This window comes from Schistocerca piceifrons, chromosome 2 (assembly GCF_021461385.2).
Source record: "Schistocerca piceifrons isolate TAMUIC-IGC-003096 chromosome 2, iqSchPice1.1, whole genome shotgun sequence".
NCBI classification, from domain to species: domain Eukaryota; kingdom Metazoa; phylum Arthropoda; class Insecta; order Orthoptera; family Acrididae; genus Schistocerca; species Schistocerca piceifrons.
In genome coordinates, this window is record NC_060139.1 from 43,515,035 (window position 1) to 43,534,162 (window position 19,128).

At 38.6% G+C, this 19,128-nt stretch overlaps 1 protein-coding gene across 1 annotated transcript in view; it reads left to right on the forward strand.

Annotated features, from left to right (window-relative positions):
* Positions 1 to 14,819, forward strand: part of LOC124775135 (serine protease snake-like) — a 264,861-nt gene extending 250,042 nt beyond the window's left edge. Inside the window, exon 8 of the mRNA XM_047249975.1 lies at positions 14,450 to 14,819. Within this exon, the coding sequence (XP_047105931.1) occupies positions 14,450 to 14,623 (174 nt within the window). The 3' untranslated portion in view covers positions 14,624 to 14,819. The remainder of the gene's footprint in view (positions 1 to 14,449) is intronic.
* Positions 14,820 to 19,128: the final 4,309 nt, after the last annotated feature.

The window sequence follows — 19,128 nt, forward strand, 5'->3', positions numbered from 1 at the left end:
TTTTCACCAAACTTAGGTGAGTGGATTTCTCTATCATGAGGTTTACAAAATTCAGTAGGGATTTGCCTCTCGTTCTTATGCATTGTTGCCACAGAAGTCAGCTTGTTTACTTTCAGCAGATGTGACACTTCTTTATAGCTTGTAAATCAGTTATAGAAATTAACATTAAAGCTTGTTTTTTTTTTTTAATTTGTTGTACCAGCTGATTCTCCACGTAAAATGGTTTATTCATTAATCAGTGAAAATGGTCCCTCTGGCTGCTTTGCAGCATATAATTGGAGGCTGAAGATGTAAAAATTCTTTGTGTCAGTCAAGACAAATATTTTTATGCCATATTTGGCCAGTTTTGATGGAATATATTAGTCTAAACTTGCATCTGATTCTGAATGCAATTAACATTTCATCTGTGGCTGTATATTCTCCTATTAAATAGGCCTTCTTGCACTTTTCAATGAATATTTCAAGTGTCTAATGTATTTGTGATAAGCTTTTCTCTTTCTTCATGTGTGGATTTGTTGTCAAAATAAAGACAGCTTTGAATAAAATGAAAACATTGCCATGTAATGTCAGCTGAAATATTTCAGTGCCTGTTCCATACAAAGCCCAAAGGTCAGTGGTGTTCAGTAAAATCCAGCAATGTCCAACAAGCCTATATAAGCCTTCAGCTCACTCATGGTCATTTCCATTTGCAACTACTTCACAAGCTGCTTTCTGTTCTGCAATTTGCAAGTTTGTGTACTTCAAGATAATACTAAGCATATTTTCATAGCAAAAAAGACTTCAGCATTGAAGCTCTGTCTTCGTTAATCTTGCCACTAAACTCACGCCAGGTACCCGCCTGATGATATTTTCAGAACGTGCCCAAACTTGTTGTTGAGGTGGATTTTTGCACCACTTGGATCCATCTTTACCAAAATAAAATGAACTGTGTACCTGATTTTCCAATCGTTATTGACTAATTCTGGTAACACAGCATTGTGGGAATTATTTTGTAGATCATGTAGTGGTATATTATCTTCTTTGTCACTGCCTTCACTTGGACCTTACTCAGTACCGCTACTGCAATTGCGCTCACTTACACAATCTTCATTTTTACTACCATCTGTAATAAAGTCAATTCCACTGTCTGATAATTCCACCAGCCAATGACGTATAAGCTCAGCCTCCTTTTCTTCATTGTCCATTTTGATTGAAAACATCAAAAAATACGAAACATAAATTGAAAAATGGCACAGAATTACTACTTCCCAGTTATGGAGGAGTCAGAAATACCCTCTTACCATTTGCACTCATTTATCTCTTTCATGGATGGCAGCCGACTGAGTGCATGCATCCATTAGGGAGATGAGTTCAGTAATTTCAGCTACTAATAACTTCAGCAATGTGCAACTGCATAACAAAGAACTGCCAACAAAACAAATTGACCCTACCACATCCTTGCTGGATTAATATTGCACATAACATTTATCATTCACAGTATGAACTTTTTCTCGCTTTCTGTTTACAAATTCAGACACACTGTAGAATTCTTTTTTAGAGATGCAGGAAACATTGAGGTTTTGTGACTCCCTTGACAAAGCTTGTGTCTGTGTGAAATGCAACACAATTTTTTCTGTTCCTTGTGTCATGAGGATGAACAGTCTTGCTGATCTTCAGTTTTATGGGATCTCACAGTGCAGACACAATCATCTTGAATATATACAGTGATGGAAATGTCAAAATATTAAGTTCTTTGAAGTAGTTGCTACAAGATTCTTTTTGCTTCTTTTTTCAATATCATTCAAATGGCTTTCTACTGTAGGGTGAACACTCTTTTCATTCCTGTAATTATTGAGTTTCCCAATACCTTTTTCATATTGCATGTATGGTACGAAAAGTCCATGAGGGCAGTGCACAGGAGGTCTTGATTTGCATACTGATCCAGTTATTTCATTACAAATATCACTGAGCTTAGCTTGTTGGATTCAGTATTTATCTGCTGCTTCCAGTTAAGCTCACTGTCTACTGTTATGGCTGATAACTTAATTGAAATTACTTCTTCCAGTTCTTTTTCACCTATAGAAACATCTATATGTTCTTCCTTTTGTGTAGTGTTGAAAACCATGTACATAGTTTTTTTTTTTTTTTCAAATTAATAATGAACTCATTGTTCTTGAGCCATTGTATTGTATTATGGACTGATACGAATTGTTTTTCTCAAGTGCTTCAAAACTGTTGGAAAGATTTAGTACAGTCATATCACCTGCATACGGTATCTTATTTTCATTTTCATACATTTTGTACATTATTTACAAATAAATTGAAGAGGATAGGTCCCATAACAGATCCTTGAGGTATAGCATACTTAATCCTTCTAAATTCTGATCCATGTAAGTTGTTAATGTTAAATATTGCCTCCTGTTACTGAGATATGATGTTATTCTACCTGATGCTTGTCCATGAATACCAGTATTCTCTAGTTTCTTTACTAGGATTGCATGATTGTGTCAAATGCTTTGGATAAGTGAAGAAAAATGTCAGACACTACTGTCTGGTTGTCCAAGGGCTATAGAATAAATTCTGTTAATGTTTAAATTGCTGTTTCCATTGATTTCCCTTTCTGGTGTATGTGTTGTGCTGGAGTGCGTATATTATGGTTTTCTGTTATTCTGTTGAGCATGAGCATTTTTAATATTTTGGAGAATCCTGGGACTAAGTATACTGGCCTGTAATTATTACGAGCATCATCCTTTCCCTTTTTTTATGCAAGTCCTATAAGGGACTTTCAAAAAGAAATGAGCTGGAATCTTAATTACAGAAACCAGTACCTGTATGTTAGAAGTATTGACCCTGACTATTGAGACACTTGTCCTAGTGTGACACAAGGTAGTGAATGGCTGTCTCATAAAATTCTTGGGTCTGCAATGTAACCCAGTTCTGCTCGTGTAGCTGGACATCGTCATCTGAGGTGAATCATTATGCTGATGTTCGTCTTTGAGCAAGATGGCCCCCTTCTGATTCACTTCATGCAACACAGGACAACAGCGAATGCCCAGTGTTACTCGCAAACCTTGACCACCCTGCTCCAAGTGATCAAATAAAAATGGCCTGGCAGTCTCACCCATGGGTTCATTCTGCTCTGCGACAATGCAAAGCCTCATATGGCCAACATAGTCGCAACACTCCCGCATAAATTCAAATGGGAGGTTCTCGGCCACCCTCAATACAGTCTGGACCTCTCTACCTGTGATTACTCCATTTCTGGTCCCCTTAAAAAGGTACTGAGGGGCAAATTATTCGCCTCGGATGATGACATCCAACTGTACGTGCGGAACTGGTTAACATTGCAGCCCCGGGAATTTTATGAGACAGCCATTCACTGGCTTGTGTCACAGTGGGACAAGCATCTCAACAGCCAGGGTCAATACTTGTAACATACAGGTGCTGGTTTTTGTAATTGTGCCTCCAACTCGTTCCTTTTTGTATGTCCCTTATACCTTAATTAAACTAAATTGATCAGGAAATACTCCTTCCTGGAATGAGCAGTTGACATTGTGCAGCAGTGGTGTAATTGTTTCTGCTGCCACCTGCTTGATTAGGTTGTTTGACACTTCATCATGTCCAGCAGACTTTTTTCCACTAAGCTTTATTTGTAGCCTTTGTCATTTCCTCTTTAGATACTGGTTTCAGGAACATTGACTGGCTTGACTTATCTTTCATTGTGGTCTGATGAGTTCCTTGACTATTGCATACATGCTTTAGGTTTGCTACTGTATCTATGTAGTTATTATTCATGAAGTTTGCAATTTCTGTTTTGTTTGTAATGATTTTGTTACTCACTTTCATAATTTCTATTTTATTTATTTTCTGCATGTGGTTTTTGTTGCCCCTCTCAGAGTTGAATATGTCCCAGGCTGTTTTCATCTTATTGTTGATGTTGAAATACTCTCATTAATTGATTTGGCTTTTTTTGTCTTATCAACTGTCTGTACTTCTTCTGGTGCTATTTGTAGGTTTCAGTACTTTCCCTCTGTTTCATCACTCTTAAGGTATATATTTCCTCCATAATCCCCTGCTTGTTTTGTAAGATTTTTCTTTTCCTTTTGGTTTTTGAAAAAGCTGTATTGAAGTAATAATTAAGTTACTTGAAAAGCATTGTCTTTGTGATGTGTTACCTGAGCTTGCAGAATGTCTGCTCAATGTTCTTTTCTCAATATTACTTTACATATGTTGATGTTTTGTTGATTGAAATGTCTAATACCTCTTTCTACATTTTTATCTTCTGTTCATGAGTTCAGATTTCCATATCCTTCACATAGCTGTCCTAAATGATCAGAAAGTCCTGTTTGTAGAGCCTTTGTGGTATATACATTGATACCTATATTAGTGATAATATTATCAACAATTGACTCAGTTTCCAAAGTTAATCTTGTAGGTTTCATTACAGTTGCCTTCATGTTGTGATGTATTAGTATCTCCTCAAATTTTTGGTTTCTTTGTGTCCTCTTTTCCCATATCAATATTAAAATCACCACATACTACACAATCTTTCTTTTCCTTTTTTCCCCCCTAGTAGACGACTTTTTTTTGAAGAAGTATTTATTTTGCCACTTGGTAGTCGGTGCACACAGAATACTTTTAACTCATTGTATGCTGTACTTGGAATCTCAAAATCTTTCTCTTTACTTCTGGGTAAACTTTTGTATGTATCATTCAAATTGTTGTCATAATTCTCAGCTGTTTTAATAAATATTGCTACCTCTCCACCTTTTTATTCTGACTACAGAACTAGTTTGTAAGAACATTCTTTTTTAGGAAAATTGCATATTTCATTCTCTTTTAATCCATGTTCACATACACGTATTATGTCTGGGCATGTTTCATTTGTAAGTATTTCTGCTTCAAATGTTTTTATTGCTAATGTATTGCATATTTTGATGCAGAATTCTGAGTGTTATATCTTTTCCCTCAATGAGTAAGTTCTTAGTCTCTATTTGGTTATCATGTTCATATTTCTTGCCACTGATATTTAAATTAAACTTTTTTTCCTTCGTTGCTGTGCCACACAAAATCACTGACCAATTGTTGAGATGCCATTCTTTTTCTTACTGAAGCTCTTGGTGGGCACTAGTTACTTAGGTTTTATTTTTTCCTTAGTGTAACTGCTGCTTGCTGCTACTCATCAGATTTGTTGGTTTTGTTTTGTGCACTTAGTTTCAGTGACATACACTCCTCTTCCACAGAGGATTTTATGTTTTTAATCACTGTCTGCATTTCTATTGAGGATATCTCACAGTTCAGTTCAGTCTCATTAAGCCTAGCTACTTGTTGCCACTCTTCATCACTGCTTTTGTCTACTGGTGTAATTTGCAGTGACATTGTTTCTTCTTGGTGGCAGATTTTGGATTAGTTTCATTATTTCTACTATGGAGATCTCATAGATCAGATCATTATTGTCAGATAAATGTTGGATAGCTGTTTTGGATTTTGTAGATATATTGACAATGAATTTTTCTCTATCTCACTTATTCATTCTGTCACACAAAGCTGTTTCTTTCTTGTGATTCTTGAGTTTCTCCCGGCGTATTTGATAATCAAAATATTCACGGGTGTGCTGCCGGTCTATAGTGTCCAACAGGCACAATATTTCGGCGATCATACATGTCGCCATCATCAGGTGAACTGACAGACTGAGCTCCTGTGAACGTGCCGGCACGGAGATCTGTACGCTAAGGCTGCTCAGAGGGAACTGGGTTCGGTCGCGGCGGCGGCCGATTTAAATACCCTCCGCCCACGGCGCGCTCCCTCCGCCGTCCGCGCCCCGCGCCACGGTTGCGCGGTGGAACAGATTGCGACGGCGTCTGAGATGACGTCGGTGTGATGGCTTTGTCCGCCGTGGTCGTCACAACTATACGTTTGCTCGATTTACTCTTGATTAACCCAATCGCTGGTTCCCAAGCCTTGCTAAGATTATAGCCACAGTCACGGTTTATGAGGTCGTCATTGGTGTGAATTTCGATGGCCTCTCTAACAACGCTGTCCCAGTATCTCGACGTCTGTACCAGAATCCTCGTGCGGTCATACTCCATGGCGTGATTTTCCGACAAACAATGTTCAGCGATCGCCGACTTCCTCGGATACATCAGTCGAGTGTGCCTCTGGTGTTCACGGCATCGATCCTCGGCGGTACGCATTGTCTGACCAATATACGACTTGCCACATTGACACAGAATCTGGTACACGCCGGCCTTCCTCAAACCGAGGTCATCTTTGGCGCTCCCCAACAGTGCACGAGTTTTATTTGGAGGACAAAACACAGTTCCAACCCGGTGTTTCTTCAGAATGCGGGCGATTTTCCCCGAGAGTGTGCCTGTGTATGGAATAAATGCAGTGCCTACCTCCTCCCTTGTGACTTCATCCATCTCAACAGGTTGTGCTGCAGTGGTTGGGCGGAGAGCACATTGAATCTGCCACTCTGAGTACCCATTTTTTCGAAATACAGTTCTCAGATGTTCCAATTCCTGGGGTAGACTCTGCGTCAGAGATAGTGCGCGCCCTATGTACTTGAGTTTAAAGTACCCCATTCCTCTGTGAAGGGTGGTGGCAGCTGTCTGCGTGCAAATACAGATCAGTGTGCGTTGTCTTCCGATACACCCCATGACCTAGGGTGCCGTCAGCCCTTCTCTTGACCAGGACGTCAAGGAAAGGTAATTTGCCCTCCGTTTCAGTCTCCATAGTGAATTTGATGTTGGGGTGTATGGAGTTTAGATGTGTAAGGAAGTCAAGGAGTTTATCCATACCATGTGGCCAGATGACGAAAGTGTCATCCACGTAACGGAAAAAGCAAGTAGGTTTCCATACGACAGGGCTTCCTCCTCGAAGTTCTCCATGTACAAATTCGCTACCACCGGTGAGATTGGGCTACCCACGGCGATTCCCTCCGTTTGTTCGTAGTATTCTCCATTAAAAAGAAAATACGTGGAAGTCAAGACATGCCTAAAAAGTTCAGTGGTCTTCTCGTCAAACTTCTGACTAATCAATTCTAGTGACTCTCGCAGGGGTCATTTGCAGCCATGCCTTGTATAATCATTTCTGCTTAGGAAGGTGTTTATGTCAGTTACTGTAACATAATCATGCTTAGCTGCTGCTTTAATTATTTGGCTGTTTAATTTATAAATAGAGTGGTTTTTGATTGGAATTTCATATCTGTATGGGATTGTACACAATATCAATTTTGTCTGAATTTTGGTTTGTATTATTTCATTAACAGCTTTTCAGAACAGGTATGGTTCCTCTTCATTGTAACTATCATTTGATCTAGCAACCACTATTACATTGTTAGTTGTACTGTAATATTGGGTCTTTTCATTAACATATTCTGTAACTTCACAACCAGAATAAATTAATAATAGGTTCCTTTTACCAACTTGTTGACGCAGATGATACTGTTGCTGAACAATTCAAGGAAAACTATAGTGTCATATCAAATAGGTACCCCACTCACACAAATATAGTTTGTGGCAATTTCAGTCTACCCTGAATGGCTAAAATACGTGTTTAAAACTGGTGATAGGCATAAATCATCATCCAAAATTGTACCAAATGCTTTTCAGAAAATTATGTTGAACAATTAGTGTACACTGAAGTGCCAAAGAAGTGGGGTTGGTATAGGCATGCATATTCAAATACAGAGATATGTAAACAGGCAGAACACCAACACATGTCTGGTGCAGTTGTTAGATCTGTTTACTGCTGCTACAATGGCAGGTTATCAAGGTATAAGTGAGTTTTAATGTCATGATATAGTCAGTGCATGAGCAATTGGACACAGCATTTCTGAGGTAGTGATGAAGCGGGGAGATTTTCCTGTACAACCATTTCACGAGTGTACCATGAAAAGCAGGAATCCATGGACCCTGCATGCTAGGATACATCTAAATATGACTCTGATAGGTGACATGTACGTAAGCACCCTGTGCCATCACCTGCAACGATTCATGTCCACTGTGCATTCTGACTGACTTGGGCAGTTCCAGCAGGACAATGCGACACCCCACACATCCTAATTGCTACAGAGTGGCTCCAGGAACTCTCTTCTGAGTTCAGACACTTCCACTGGCCACCAAACTCCCCAGACAAAAACATTATTGAGCATATCTGGAATGTCTTGCAACGTGCTCTTGAGAAGAGATCTCCACCCGATCGTAATCTTACGGATTAATGTATAGTCTTCCAGGATTAATGGTGTCAGTTCCCTCCAGCACTACTTGACACATTAGTCAAGTCCATGCCATGTTGTGTTGGGGCACTTATGTGTGCTCTGGAGGGCCCTAGACGATATTAGACAGGTGTACCAGTTTCTTGGGCTCTTCTGTGTAGGTGCCCACATTGACAGTAAATTGTTCTGATAACATACTTGCCCTCTTTCAACGAATAATTCTGAACAAATAGGGAGCATCATGATGGATATAGGGATTAGTGACCTAGGGAGACCGAGTAAATCAAAAAGTACCACAGATAAAACACAATCTCAACTGCTTCCAATCTGACTACATAAGCGTAGACCAGATGTGGCTTAAATTCATAGAAATAGTATCAATAGCAATTGAGAGATATATACAGAATAAATTAATAAGAGATGGTACTGATTCTCCATGGTACACAAAACAGCTCCCAACACTATTGCAATAGCAGTGGGAAAAACATGTCAAATTTATAAGAATGTAAAACTGTCAAGATTTGTGAAGTTGTACAGAAGTTCCAAATGCAAGATGCTTTTAATAGTTTCCATAATGAAACTCCATCTCGACGTCTAGCAGGCAACCCAAAGAGATTCTGGTCGTATTTATACCAGCAGCAAGGTGCAATCAGTACCTTCACTACACAACGACAAGGACTGATTACAGTGCCACTAAAGCAGAGTTACTAAACAGTTTTCTGAAATTCCTTCACCAAGGAAGATGAAGTAAGTATTCCAGAATTTGAATAAAAAACAACTGCCAGCATGAGTAACTTGGAAGTTGGTACCCTAGGTGTAGCGAAGCAGCTTAAATCATTTAATAAAGGCAAGGCCTCTGGTCCCAATTGTATACCTGTCAGGTCCCTTTAGAATATGCTGATACAATAGCTCCATAGTTGACAGTCATATACAGTGGCTCACTAGTTGAAAAATCTGTTCCTAAAAACTGGGAAGTTGCACAAGTCACACCAATACCCAATTTTGGAACACATTCTGTGTTCAAACATCATGAATTACCTTGAAGAAAATTATTTATTAACGAATAGCCAACACAGATTCAGAAAATATTGTTCCTGTGGAACATAACTAGCCTTTTATTCTTATGAAGCAATGAGTAATATCAAAATGGGATGTCAAGTGGGTTCCATATTTTTAGATTTCCAGAAGGCTTTTGACAGCATTCCTCACAAATGATTTCTAATCAGATTGCTTGCCTGTGGAATGTCATCTCAGCTGTGAGACAGTATTCAGGATTTCCTGTCAGAAAGGTCACAATATGCAGTAATTGATGGAAAATCAAGTAAAACAGAAGTAATGTCTTCTGTTTCGCAAGGAAATGTTACAGGCCCTCTGCTCCTCCTGATATATATAAGTGATTAAGGAGACAGTCTGAGCTGTCTTCTTATATTGTTTGTATACAATGCTGTCATTTACCATCTCTTATGGTCATCAGATGATCAAAACCAATTGCAGAATGTTACAGATAAGCTGTGTGTACAGTGCAAAAAGTGGCAACTGACTAAATAATGAAAATTCATTCACATGAGTACTAGAAGGATTCCACTACACTTCAGTTGAATGATAAATCACACAAATATAAATACTTCAGGATTACATATATGAATAACTTAAACTGAAAACATCACACAAATAATGTTGTGTGGAAATCAAACCAAAGACTGTGATTTATTGGCAGACTTGTTAGAAAATGCGACAGGTCTACTGCAGAGTTTAATTACTTTACAATTGTCTGCCACCTTCTGTTTTTGTATTGCCACAATATAATGGAGTGTGTGCCATGGATGTTATATACAAAGTGGAGTGGCAATTATTAAGACAAAGGTGTCTTTCATTGCAGCAGGATCTTCTTGTGAAATTTCAGTCGCCAACTTTCTCCTTAGAGTGTGAAATTACTTTTCTGTCACTCACCTGCATAGGGAGAAATGATCATCATAATTAAATAAGAGAAATCAAAGCTCACTTGGAAAGATGTGTTAATTTTTCCCATGTGCTGTTCAAGAGTAGAATGATAATGAAATAGCTTGAAGATGGTTCAACAAACTCTCTGGTAGGCATGCAATTGTGAATTTCAGAATAATCAAGGAGCTATACACGTCGATATTTAAGAAAATTAGACAGATTCAAGCCCACATGGAAGCTTACCAGCAATTAATTGTTCTTCCTGTGAACCATATGTGATTGAAGCAGGGAAAGGGGGAGCTGACACCAGTACATATGGCAAACTCCACTTCACACCTAAGGTGGCTTGCAGGGTATGGATGTAGATGTACATGATCACTTCTAGTTCACACAGTTAGTAATTCAGACAACAGTTGTTAAATTTCTTAAGTGTTAAAGTCTGTGACTGTGCCCTACCTTCAAGTTCTCTCTGGCCTTATCTTTCAACAAAATTAATGTAAGATTTAATTTTGTCTGTGCTGTCCTGACATACATGGATACAGTGTGTGTGTGTGTGTGTGTGTGTGTGTGTGTGTGTGTGTGTGTGCGTGTGTATATATATATATATATATATATATATATATATATATATATATATATATATATATGACTTATCGAACGAAAGCGCTGGCAGGTCGATAGACACACAAACAAACACAAACACACACACACACAAAATTCAAGCTTTCGCAACAAACTGTTGCCTCATCAGGAAAGAGGGAAGGAGAGGGAAAGACGAAAGGATGTGGGTTTTAGGGGAGAGGGTAAGGAGTCATTCCAATCCCAGGAGCGGAAAGACTTACCTTAGGGGGAAAAAAGGACGGGTATACACTCGCGCGCACACACACACACATATACAGACACAAGCAGACATATTTAAATATGTCGCAACAGTTTGTTGCGAAAGCTTGAATTTTGTGTGTATGTTTGTGTCCATTTGTGTGTCTGTCGACCTGCCAGCACTTTCATTTGGTAAGTCACATCATCTTTGTTTTTATATATATATATATCTCTGTGTGTGTGTGGGGGGGGGGGGGGGGTTGTTATTACCATGGCTGTCACATTCTCCAGACCTCTCGCCCACCGAAAAGTTTGGTCATAGGTTACGATGAGATAGGAATGCCATCATTTGCCAGCCAGTAAGACTGATCAAGTCTGGAATAAAGTTGAAACATCGTGGAAAGATGTACCTGTATCTGTCATGTAGGATGAATTTGAGTCATTTTCTAGTCAAGTTAGTGCTATTGTTTCGACCAGATTTGGCAGCACTCTATACTAAATTTTACACACTCTGTGCCCTCAAATCACCTACAAATTCAATAATATATTCTTACTACTATCCTGTATATGCACAATAAGTAAATTATTAGTGTTTCCTACCATTCCTGGTGTTGCAATTTTAGGGGCCAACAGTGTACATACATTATGTGATCAAAAGTATCCAGACATCCCCAAAAACAAATGTTTTTCATTTTAGGTGCATTGTGTTGCCACCTCCTGCCAGGTACTCCATATCAGTGACCTCAGAAGTCATTAGACATGGTGAAAGAGCAGATGGGGCACTCCGTGAAACTTGTGGACTTTGAATGTGGTCTCCTAGACATCTCTAGGTCCACTCTTTCTGATGTGATAGTGATGTGGAAATGTGAAGGGACATGTACAGCACAAAAGCATACAGGCTGACCTCATCTGTTGACTGATAGAGACCACCGACAGTTGTGTACTAGGCAGACATCCATCCAGACCACCACACAGGAATTTCAAACTAAATCAGGATCCACTGCAAGTACTATGACAGTTAGGTGGGAGGTGAGAAAACTTTAATTTCATGGTCAAGCAGCTGCTCATAAGCCACATGTCATGCTGGTAAATGCCAAATGATACCTCACTTGGTGTAAGGAATGTAAACAACCGACAATAGATCAGCGGAAAACCGTTGTGTGGAGTGACAAATCACAGTACACAATGTGGCGATCCAATGGCAGGGTGTGGGTATGGTGAATGCTCGGTGAATGTCATCTGCCAGTGTGTGTAGTGCCAGCAGTAAAATTTGGAGGCGGTAGTGTTATGGTGTGGTCGAGTTTTTCATGGAGAGGGCTTGCACTCCTTGGTACTTTGCATGGCACTATCACAGCACAGGCATACATTGATGTTTTAAGGACCTTCTTGGTTCCCACTGTTGAAGAGCAATTCAGGGATGGTGATTGCATCTTTCAACATGATTGAGCACCTGTTCATAATCCACGGCCTGTGACAGCATGGTTACACGACAATAACGTGCCTGTAATGGACTGGCCTGCACAGAATCCTGTCCTGAATCCTATAGAACGCCTTTGGGATGTTTTGGCACACCGACCTGCATCGATATCGCTCGTCAGTGTAGCAGTCCATGAAGAATGGGTTGTCATTCCCCAAGAAACCTTGCAGCATCTGATTGAACATATGTCTTCAAGAGTGGAAGCTGTCATCAAGGCTAAGGGTGGGCCAACACCATATTGAAATCCAGAATTACCGATGGAGTGCGCCACGAACTTGTAAGTCATTTTGAGCCAGGTGTCAAGATACTTTTTATCACATAGTATATGTGTTTTCTTAAAGTTCTACAATTGTAATACATTGCAGATATTTTTTTGACAATAATAAACCATGTTCCATATGATTTGCTTTTTCTGCTGGGGTTGTTGCTAAATGATAAATGATTACTGTGGCTAATTCTTGAGGTGTCTCCAAAGATGTTAATGCTTTGCTCTTATATACTGCTTAGTATTCTGCCATATATATGTGGTGCTTACTACTTATTAAAGGGATTTTTCATTAGATAGAGTGCCAGCTTTGAATAGTATTATGAAGATACTGACCAACCTTGACAGTTACTCCAAACGTTAACATGGGTTTCAGGGATTTCTTAGTACTTGTGATACACCTTGTCTTCCCTAACGAGATTTGTAGGTCTGTTTTCAAAGCTATCACCTTGAAGATATTAACCTACAATGAACAATCGAGCATGTTTTGATAATTATGCATGATTACCAATTTATAATAATCAACTGACAGGAGTGCTCTCCTACTTGCAACCTGTAATGTTGCCTGTAATTCCTTATTCTTCAAGTGTTTTTTCATGAGTCTTTGATGGCTTTAACAAGGAAACTGTTCAAAAGGAATGGAGGTAGACCACACTCTCATTTTAAGCTTATTTTCATTTCAAGTGATCCCAAAATCTCATCCATGAATTTAACTCTTGCAATGATTCTTTTGACAACACATTTTATTATTAGCAGTGCCTTAGTACTCATTTATGTATCTACATGTATTTCATAAAGTTCACACCTATTACAAAGACCACAAGCTTTCATAATGTAAAAAACAACTATGTATTTCTTATTTCTGTCGTTCAGTAATGCTTTCAGATTCCTCATTTGTTTCACATAAGCTCATCCATTTTGAAAAACAGCCTGACAGTCATTAATTTTGTGTTCTAATTGTCCATTTAATAACACTACTGCCAAGGGAGGGAGCTCGTGTGTATCTGGTGGAAGTGAAGTACCTTAGTAATTAATAGTAACAATGCAGTTGCCCCCATTTTTTTTTTTAAGTAGTGAATGTATCAGTAAGCATTTCTATTAGTCTGACAATGGAAATTCCTGAACGAAAAACAATAATATTGAAGGAATAGACTGCTACTCATCAGACCGAGGAGGTGTTGAGTTGCAAGCAGGCACAAAGAAGTAGACTCTTAAACTAAAAAGCTTTCTGAAAAGTCCTCCTTCTGGAATAAAAAGCACACTCATTCACACAAAAACAACTTGCAAACATATGGCCATTGGGGTACTAGCTTCAATATTTAAGCAGTCTTTTTCATTGTGCCTTTGGTCAGTATGTTGATTTTGACATTTTGTGATAGTGATAGCAAAGCTTTGTTGTATGCATTATGCAGCAAGTTTGTTTTATGTTTCAAAGCTGATCAGTCACTATTCAAAGTATTCAACTGAAAGTTAATAGTCTCTATTGTGTAGAGTGAGAATTGCTGTGTACAGAATTCCCTGCCATCTTTGTTCATCAAGTTTAACTGTATTTTTCCTGAAATGGAAAAGATGATTTCACCATATTAGATCCTATGTTTTGCATCATAAGATTTCCAAGAAAGTTAGCAAACCTTGTTTCAATAATACCAGAACCAAATCAATTACATAACATTAAATGCATTCCAAATTTTTTCTCTTGAATCATTATGCCATCACTGTGATAAATTTATAAACAGTTTTTATTTTACAGGGTGATTCTGGTGGACCAATTCAGATATCTACCAAAGGAAATCAATGTGTATATCATGTTATTGGAGTGACATCATTTGGGAGTTACTGTGCTGGAGAAGATTCACCAGGAATATATACACGTCTCTCTTCTTTTATTCCATGGATTGAGAGCATTGTGTGGCCAGATGGTTAGCTTAAAGAACGGATCACTAATTTGAGAAAAGTTTTTAAAAGTCAGCCTTGTCATATATTTTAAATTTAAAGCTGAAATCAGGAATGTCTCATGTGGTTACCTGATTGTTTCATCGGTGTATGTTGTGGTTACAGATCTGACACTCAGATATTCAGCCAAAAAGTTGTTAAAATCAATTCACTACATATGCTATCAAACATTTTCCATTACGTATAAAATGGCCTTACTTTACACAAAAAATTGACATTTTAATTTTGATATAAATATGGATTCTTCTATCTGTGGCATTTAACTTTGACTAAGAACTTTAATCACAAATCTCATAACTTGAAGAACAATAACATCACAGTTTTTCTCTCTTCATAAGAGCACCATAAACAAAATCACTTACTTCAATGTACATTATAACCAATATTGCCCCCCACCCCTTTTTTACTAACACTAAAATGTTACAGGCACCTAGTGAAAATACTAAAATTTGTAATGAAATGATGGAAACTCCAGATAGGAATATCAACAATGCAGGAAAAGACAGATTGCTTCTTACCGTAAAGAAGACACATCAAGTTACAGACAGGCACAATTAAAAGACACTTCTTACATATAGCTTTCAGCTGCAGCCTTCATCAGTAAAAGACACACACACACACACAAAAAGCAAGCAAACCTCATGCACACCACTTGCTCCAGCATCTTGGGCCTAGATGTGTGTGTCTCTCTTTTACTGAAGAATGCTGTGGCGGAAAGCTGTATGTAAGTGGCTTTTAATTGTGCCCATCTGCATCTTGGCATGTCTTCTTTACATTACGTGCCAATCTGTCTTTTTCTACATAGATAAAATTTGTAATGAGCTTCTTTGTGAATAAAGTTAGACTTAAGCTGTGTCAGATCTGTATCAATGTGAGTGCAGTAAGCATAAATTACCACTATGTATTCACATTTGAAAGTTGTCATCTATAAGTTTTATGATGAAAAACAGCAAAATGTATGTATGTGACACATACACTGATAATGCATTTCATTATACTTATATAATATATAGGCCTACATGGTGTATAATATCAAGAAAATATCAGGCAAAGTGACTTACTTTTTTTTCTCCAAACAATCAACCCTATATTCTAGCTACAAGTATCTAGTGTGAGATCATATATATAGAGAAAAAATGAGATGATAATGATGTCATCAACACTAACTATCTTATTTCAGTAATTATGGGATATTGGTAACTTTGCAAATGATGAAATGGTACAGTACCAATAGGATGAAAGGTAAGTTCCCTGCACAGTTGACTAGGTGTGAACACCATGTAGAAAAATTCAACTGACAACCATAATCATACAACAGAAAAGGAAATATAACAGTAAAGCAATACCACAGCTCCTGTCATATTATGACTCTTGGCAGTAGTAAAGACTAAAAGTCATAGGTTTCACTCCTGTTGGTAAAATAATATTACAGTATAGTACAGTCTAGTACAATAGTAACATGAAATTCTTATCTATCACAGCTGGTCAATCTTTTAGTCATAAACTGAAGAAACACTGGTGATAACAGTAAAAATTAATGGACTGATTGAAACATAAAGACTCTCGCACATTGTGGATGTGGAATACTGTGACTTTCATGAATAATGGTTTTCAAGAAAACTGCAAGCAGTCACCTTTGTTTTACTCTTGTCTCCTTTGAATGATTTATTAATGCCCTACACTTCCTCACTTTATGTGGCCCTTAAATCTATGAGAGCATTCTACTTGTCTTTATTTAAAATGCTTTTAAGGCTGTGAACAGGCCTTCTTCTAAAACACACACACACACACACACACACACACACACACACACACACACACGTAAGTGATCTCTTGTGCATGAAATTACACATCCAAACACTCATTTCCTCCTTATGATTCATTCAATAAATGATAGTGGCACCTTCCTTCCCCATTGATAGATTTGTATGGTAATTCCACCTTAATTATTGATGATAGGTACTTCTAAATACTTCAAACTTGTGATAAGTTCCAGTCATTGGTCACTGAACACTTACTTCAGTGCTATTGGATCTTTCTGTCTAGTTAAATGAACTGTGTTACATTTACTTATATTAAGAATTAGCTGCCAACCTTTGCATAAAATGTTGGTCATCTGTAAGTCATGTTACATTTTCTGACATGTTTCTAATGACACAATATTTAGTATGCATGTATTATATTTACTGGACATTGGTGCAGAACTGTAATAAAGACCTTCTGAAAGTCAATAAATATATGATATGAACATGACCTTTACTGTTTACAAACTTCTGTATTTCATAATTAAACAGAGCAAACTGAGTTTCACATGAAACTTCCTGGAAGATTAAAACTGTGTGCTGGACCAAGACTTGAACTCAGGACCTTTGCCTTTTGCAGTGAAGGCTTCAGTGAGACCCTCAGTATATTTAGAGAGGGACTGCTCGTCACTGCAGATGCGACGACCACGGGTGGCTGGGCTGTATGGAAGTGACTTCTTGGTATGAAACTATTGGCTGTTGAAGTGGAGGTATTGCTGGTGGTTAGTAGGTTTGATATGGACGGAGGTACTGATGTAACCATTAGAGTGCTGCAACGCTCAATGTTTGACCGGTCACCGCTCGCCAGTTGACGGGGGGACCAAGCCGCTCGTGTCCGGCCCCACACGACTCGGCTCGGTCACGTACTCGCCCCATGTCTGTTGTCCGGATCCCGTGCACGCGGATAACCGAGCATGGCCGGTCACCGCTGACGTCTCACCTTGCCTCTCCCCGGCTCGCTGCACTGTACTGTACTAGTCCAACGTCTCTCTCTCTCTCTCTCTCTCTCTCTCTCTCTCTCTCTCTCTCTCTCTCTCTCACACACACACACACACACACACACATACACACACACACACTGTATTTATCTCTGTCCCTCTCTTTTAATACAAAAGTAACGTTTCCAAGAATGAGTACGTGACACAGCTAAATTCATAAAGCACTTGTAAAGTAATATCATATTTCAACATAATCGCAGATAGGAGATGTAGCAATTTTATGTCTGGAAGTGATCACAGTCTTCTCACAAATGAAAGTCAAGGGTCGATATTTAATCCTTTGTACCTCCTCTTAAAAAATACATATCTGTTACTACACATCAATTACGCTAGTTAATTATAAATCTATCGCGTGTCATAATGAAACAGTGCTTTTAACTGCAATAATTACTCACCTGCCAGTCAGTGTCATTGACACTGCAAATTTGTTGCAGTTTGTGAAACCGAAGAAGAACTAACTGGATTGTCGGTTCTTTTTCGCCTTCTAATTCATCTGTGGCCTCTTTAAATGGTCTCAGAAAATTCGCAATTTTTCCTCCAAGCTCACTATCATATTCTTGCAATCTGTAAGCGGAGTGCTTTTCCGTCAGCAAAGCAGCAACTTCCTTATACTGAGTGTGTAAGGATTCCAGCATAGTGTACAAGCTGGTCCAGCATGTGCAGACCTTTTGTTTCAACGATTTTTTCAAAGATGAGCAGAGGCCATTTTTCTTAATGAACCTTAACAATGCAGTATATATTGTTGATGTGATGTTCGGGCATGATTTAACAAGAAGTTATCTTCATCGAAAGTATGGCTAAGTGCTGTGTTTATACAATGAGCAGCACAAGGAATCCTTTCTTGATTTTCCAAAGCCTTTATTACATTAGCAACCTGGTCGGAGACAAAAACAAAACTGTGCAATATGAGCGGCGAAATGTCCCAATCAGCCATCCTCTCTTCAATTACTTTCATAATATTTACTCCCGTCTTCTTAACGTCAGGGAATTTTGTTGTTCACGGGAGACCAATCTGTGTTAAAGTAATGTGTTGTAAGTGTCAAACAGTGCACCTGCTTACGCGAATCAGTCCACATATCAACTGTCGCAGCACTTGTTTTATTAATAACTTCCGCAATAACAGAAGGCATTATGCTGCTTTGCATTGCATCAGCTTGTTCTTTGACATGTCTGCTTATAGTAGAGGGATGTGGCATGATATCTGCCACGTTAACTTCTCCATAATGCGCTCCTAGATGTAGTAATTCTTGGCCTAATTCTCTGAAACCTTTACCGGAAACAGCATTAAAAGGTCTCATATCTTTAGCACAGATTGCAACACATTTTGCTGTAATACTATTTTTTATTAGTGCTGGTATTCCTGAGGGAGCTGTATCTTTGTGACCAAGGTTTCCTGCAACTGTGTTCCTTTAAATGAGGGTTTCTCGACTGGAAACACAATAATGTGGAGCCGTTTATGCACGATATGAACCCAGTAGTCGCACTGTTTTCGTCTACAACCAACAGAAATGTACTCCATACTTGGCTTTTTAGACCTTCCCATTCCTTCAATGTGTAAACAATGGTTTCAATCTTAGGTCTTACTGCACTGGCTTCCTCGTGCTGCTTGATTACAGAGAGAGACACACACCACAAATGACAAGCCCGTACTGGCTGCAGTCTCACACAGATAATGA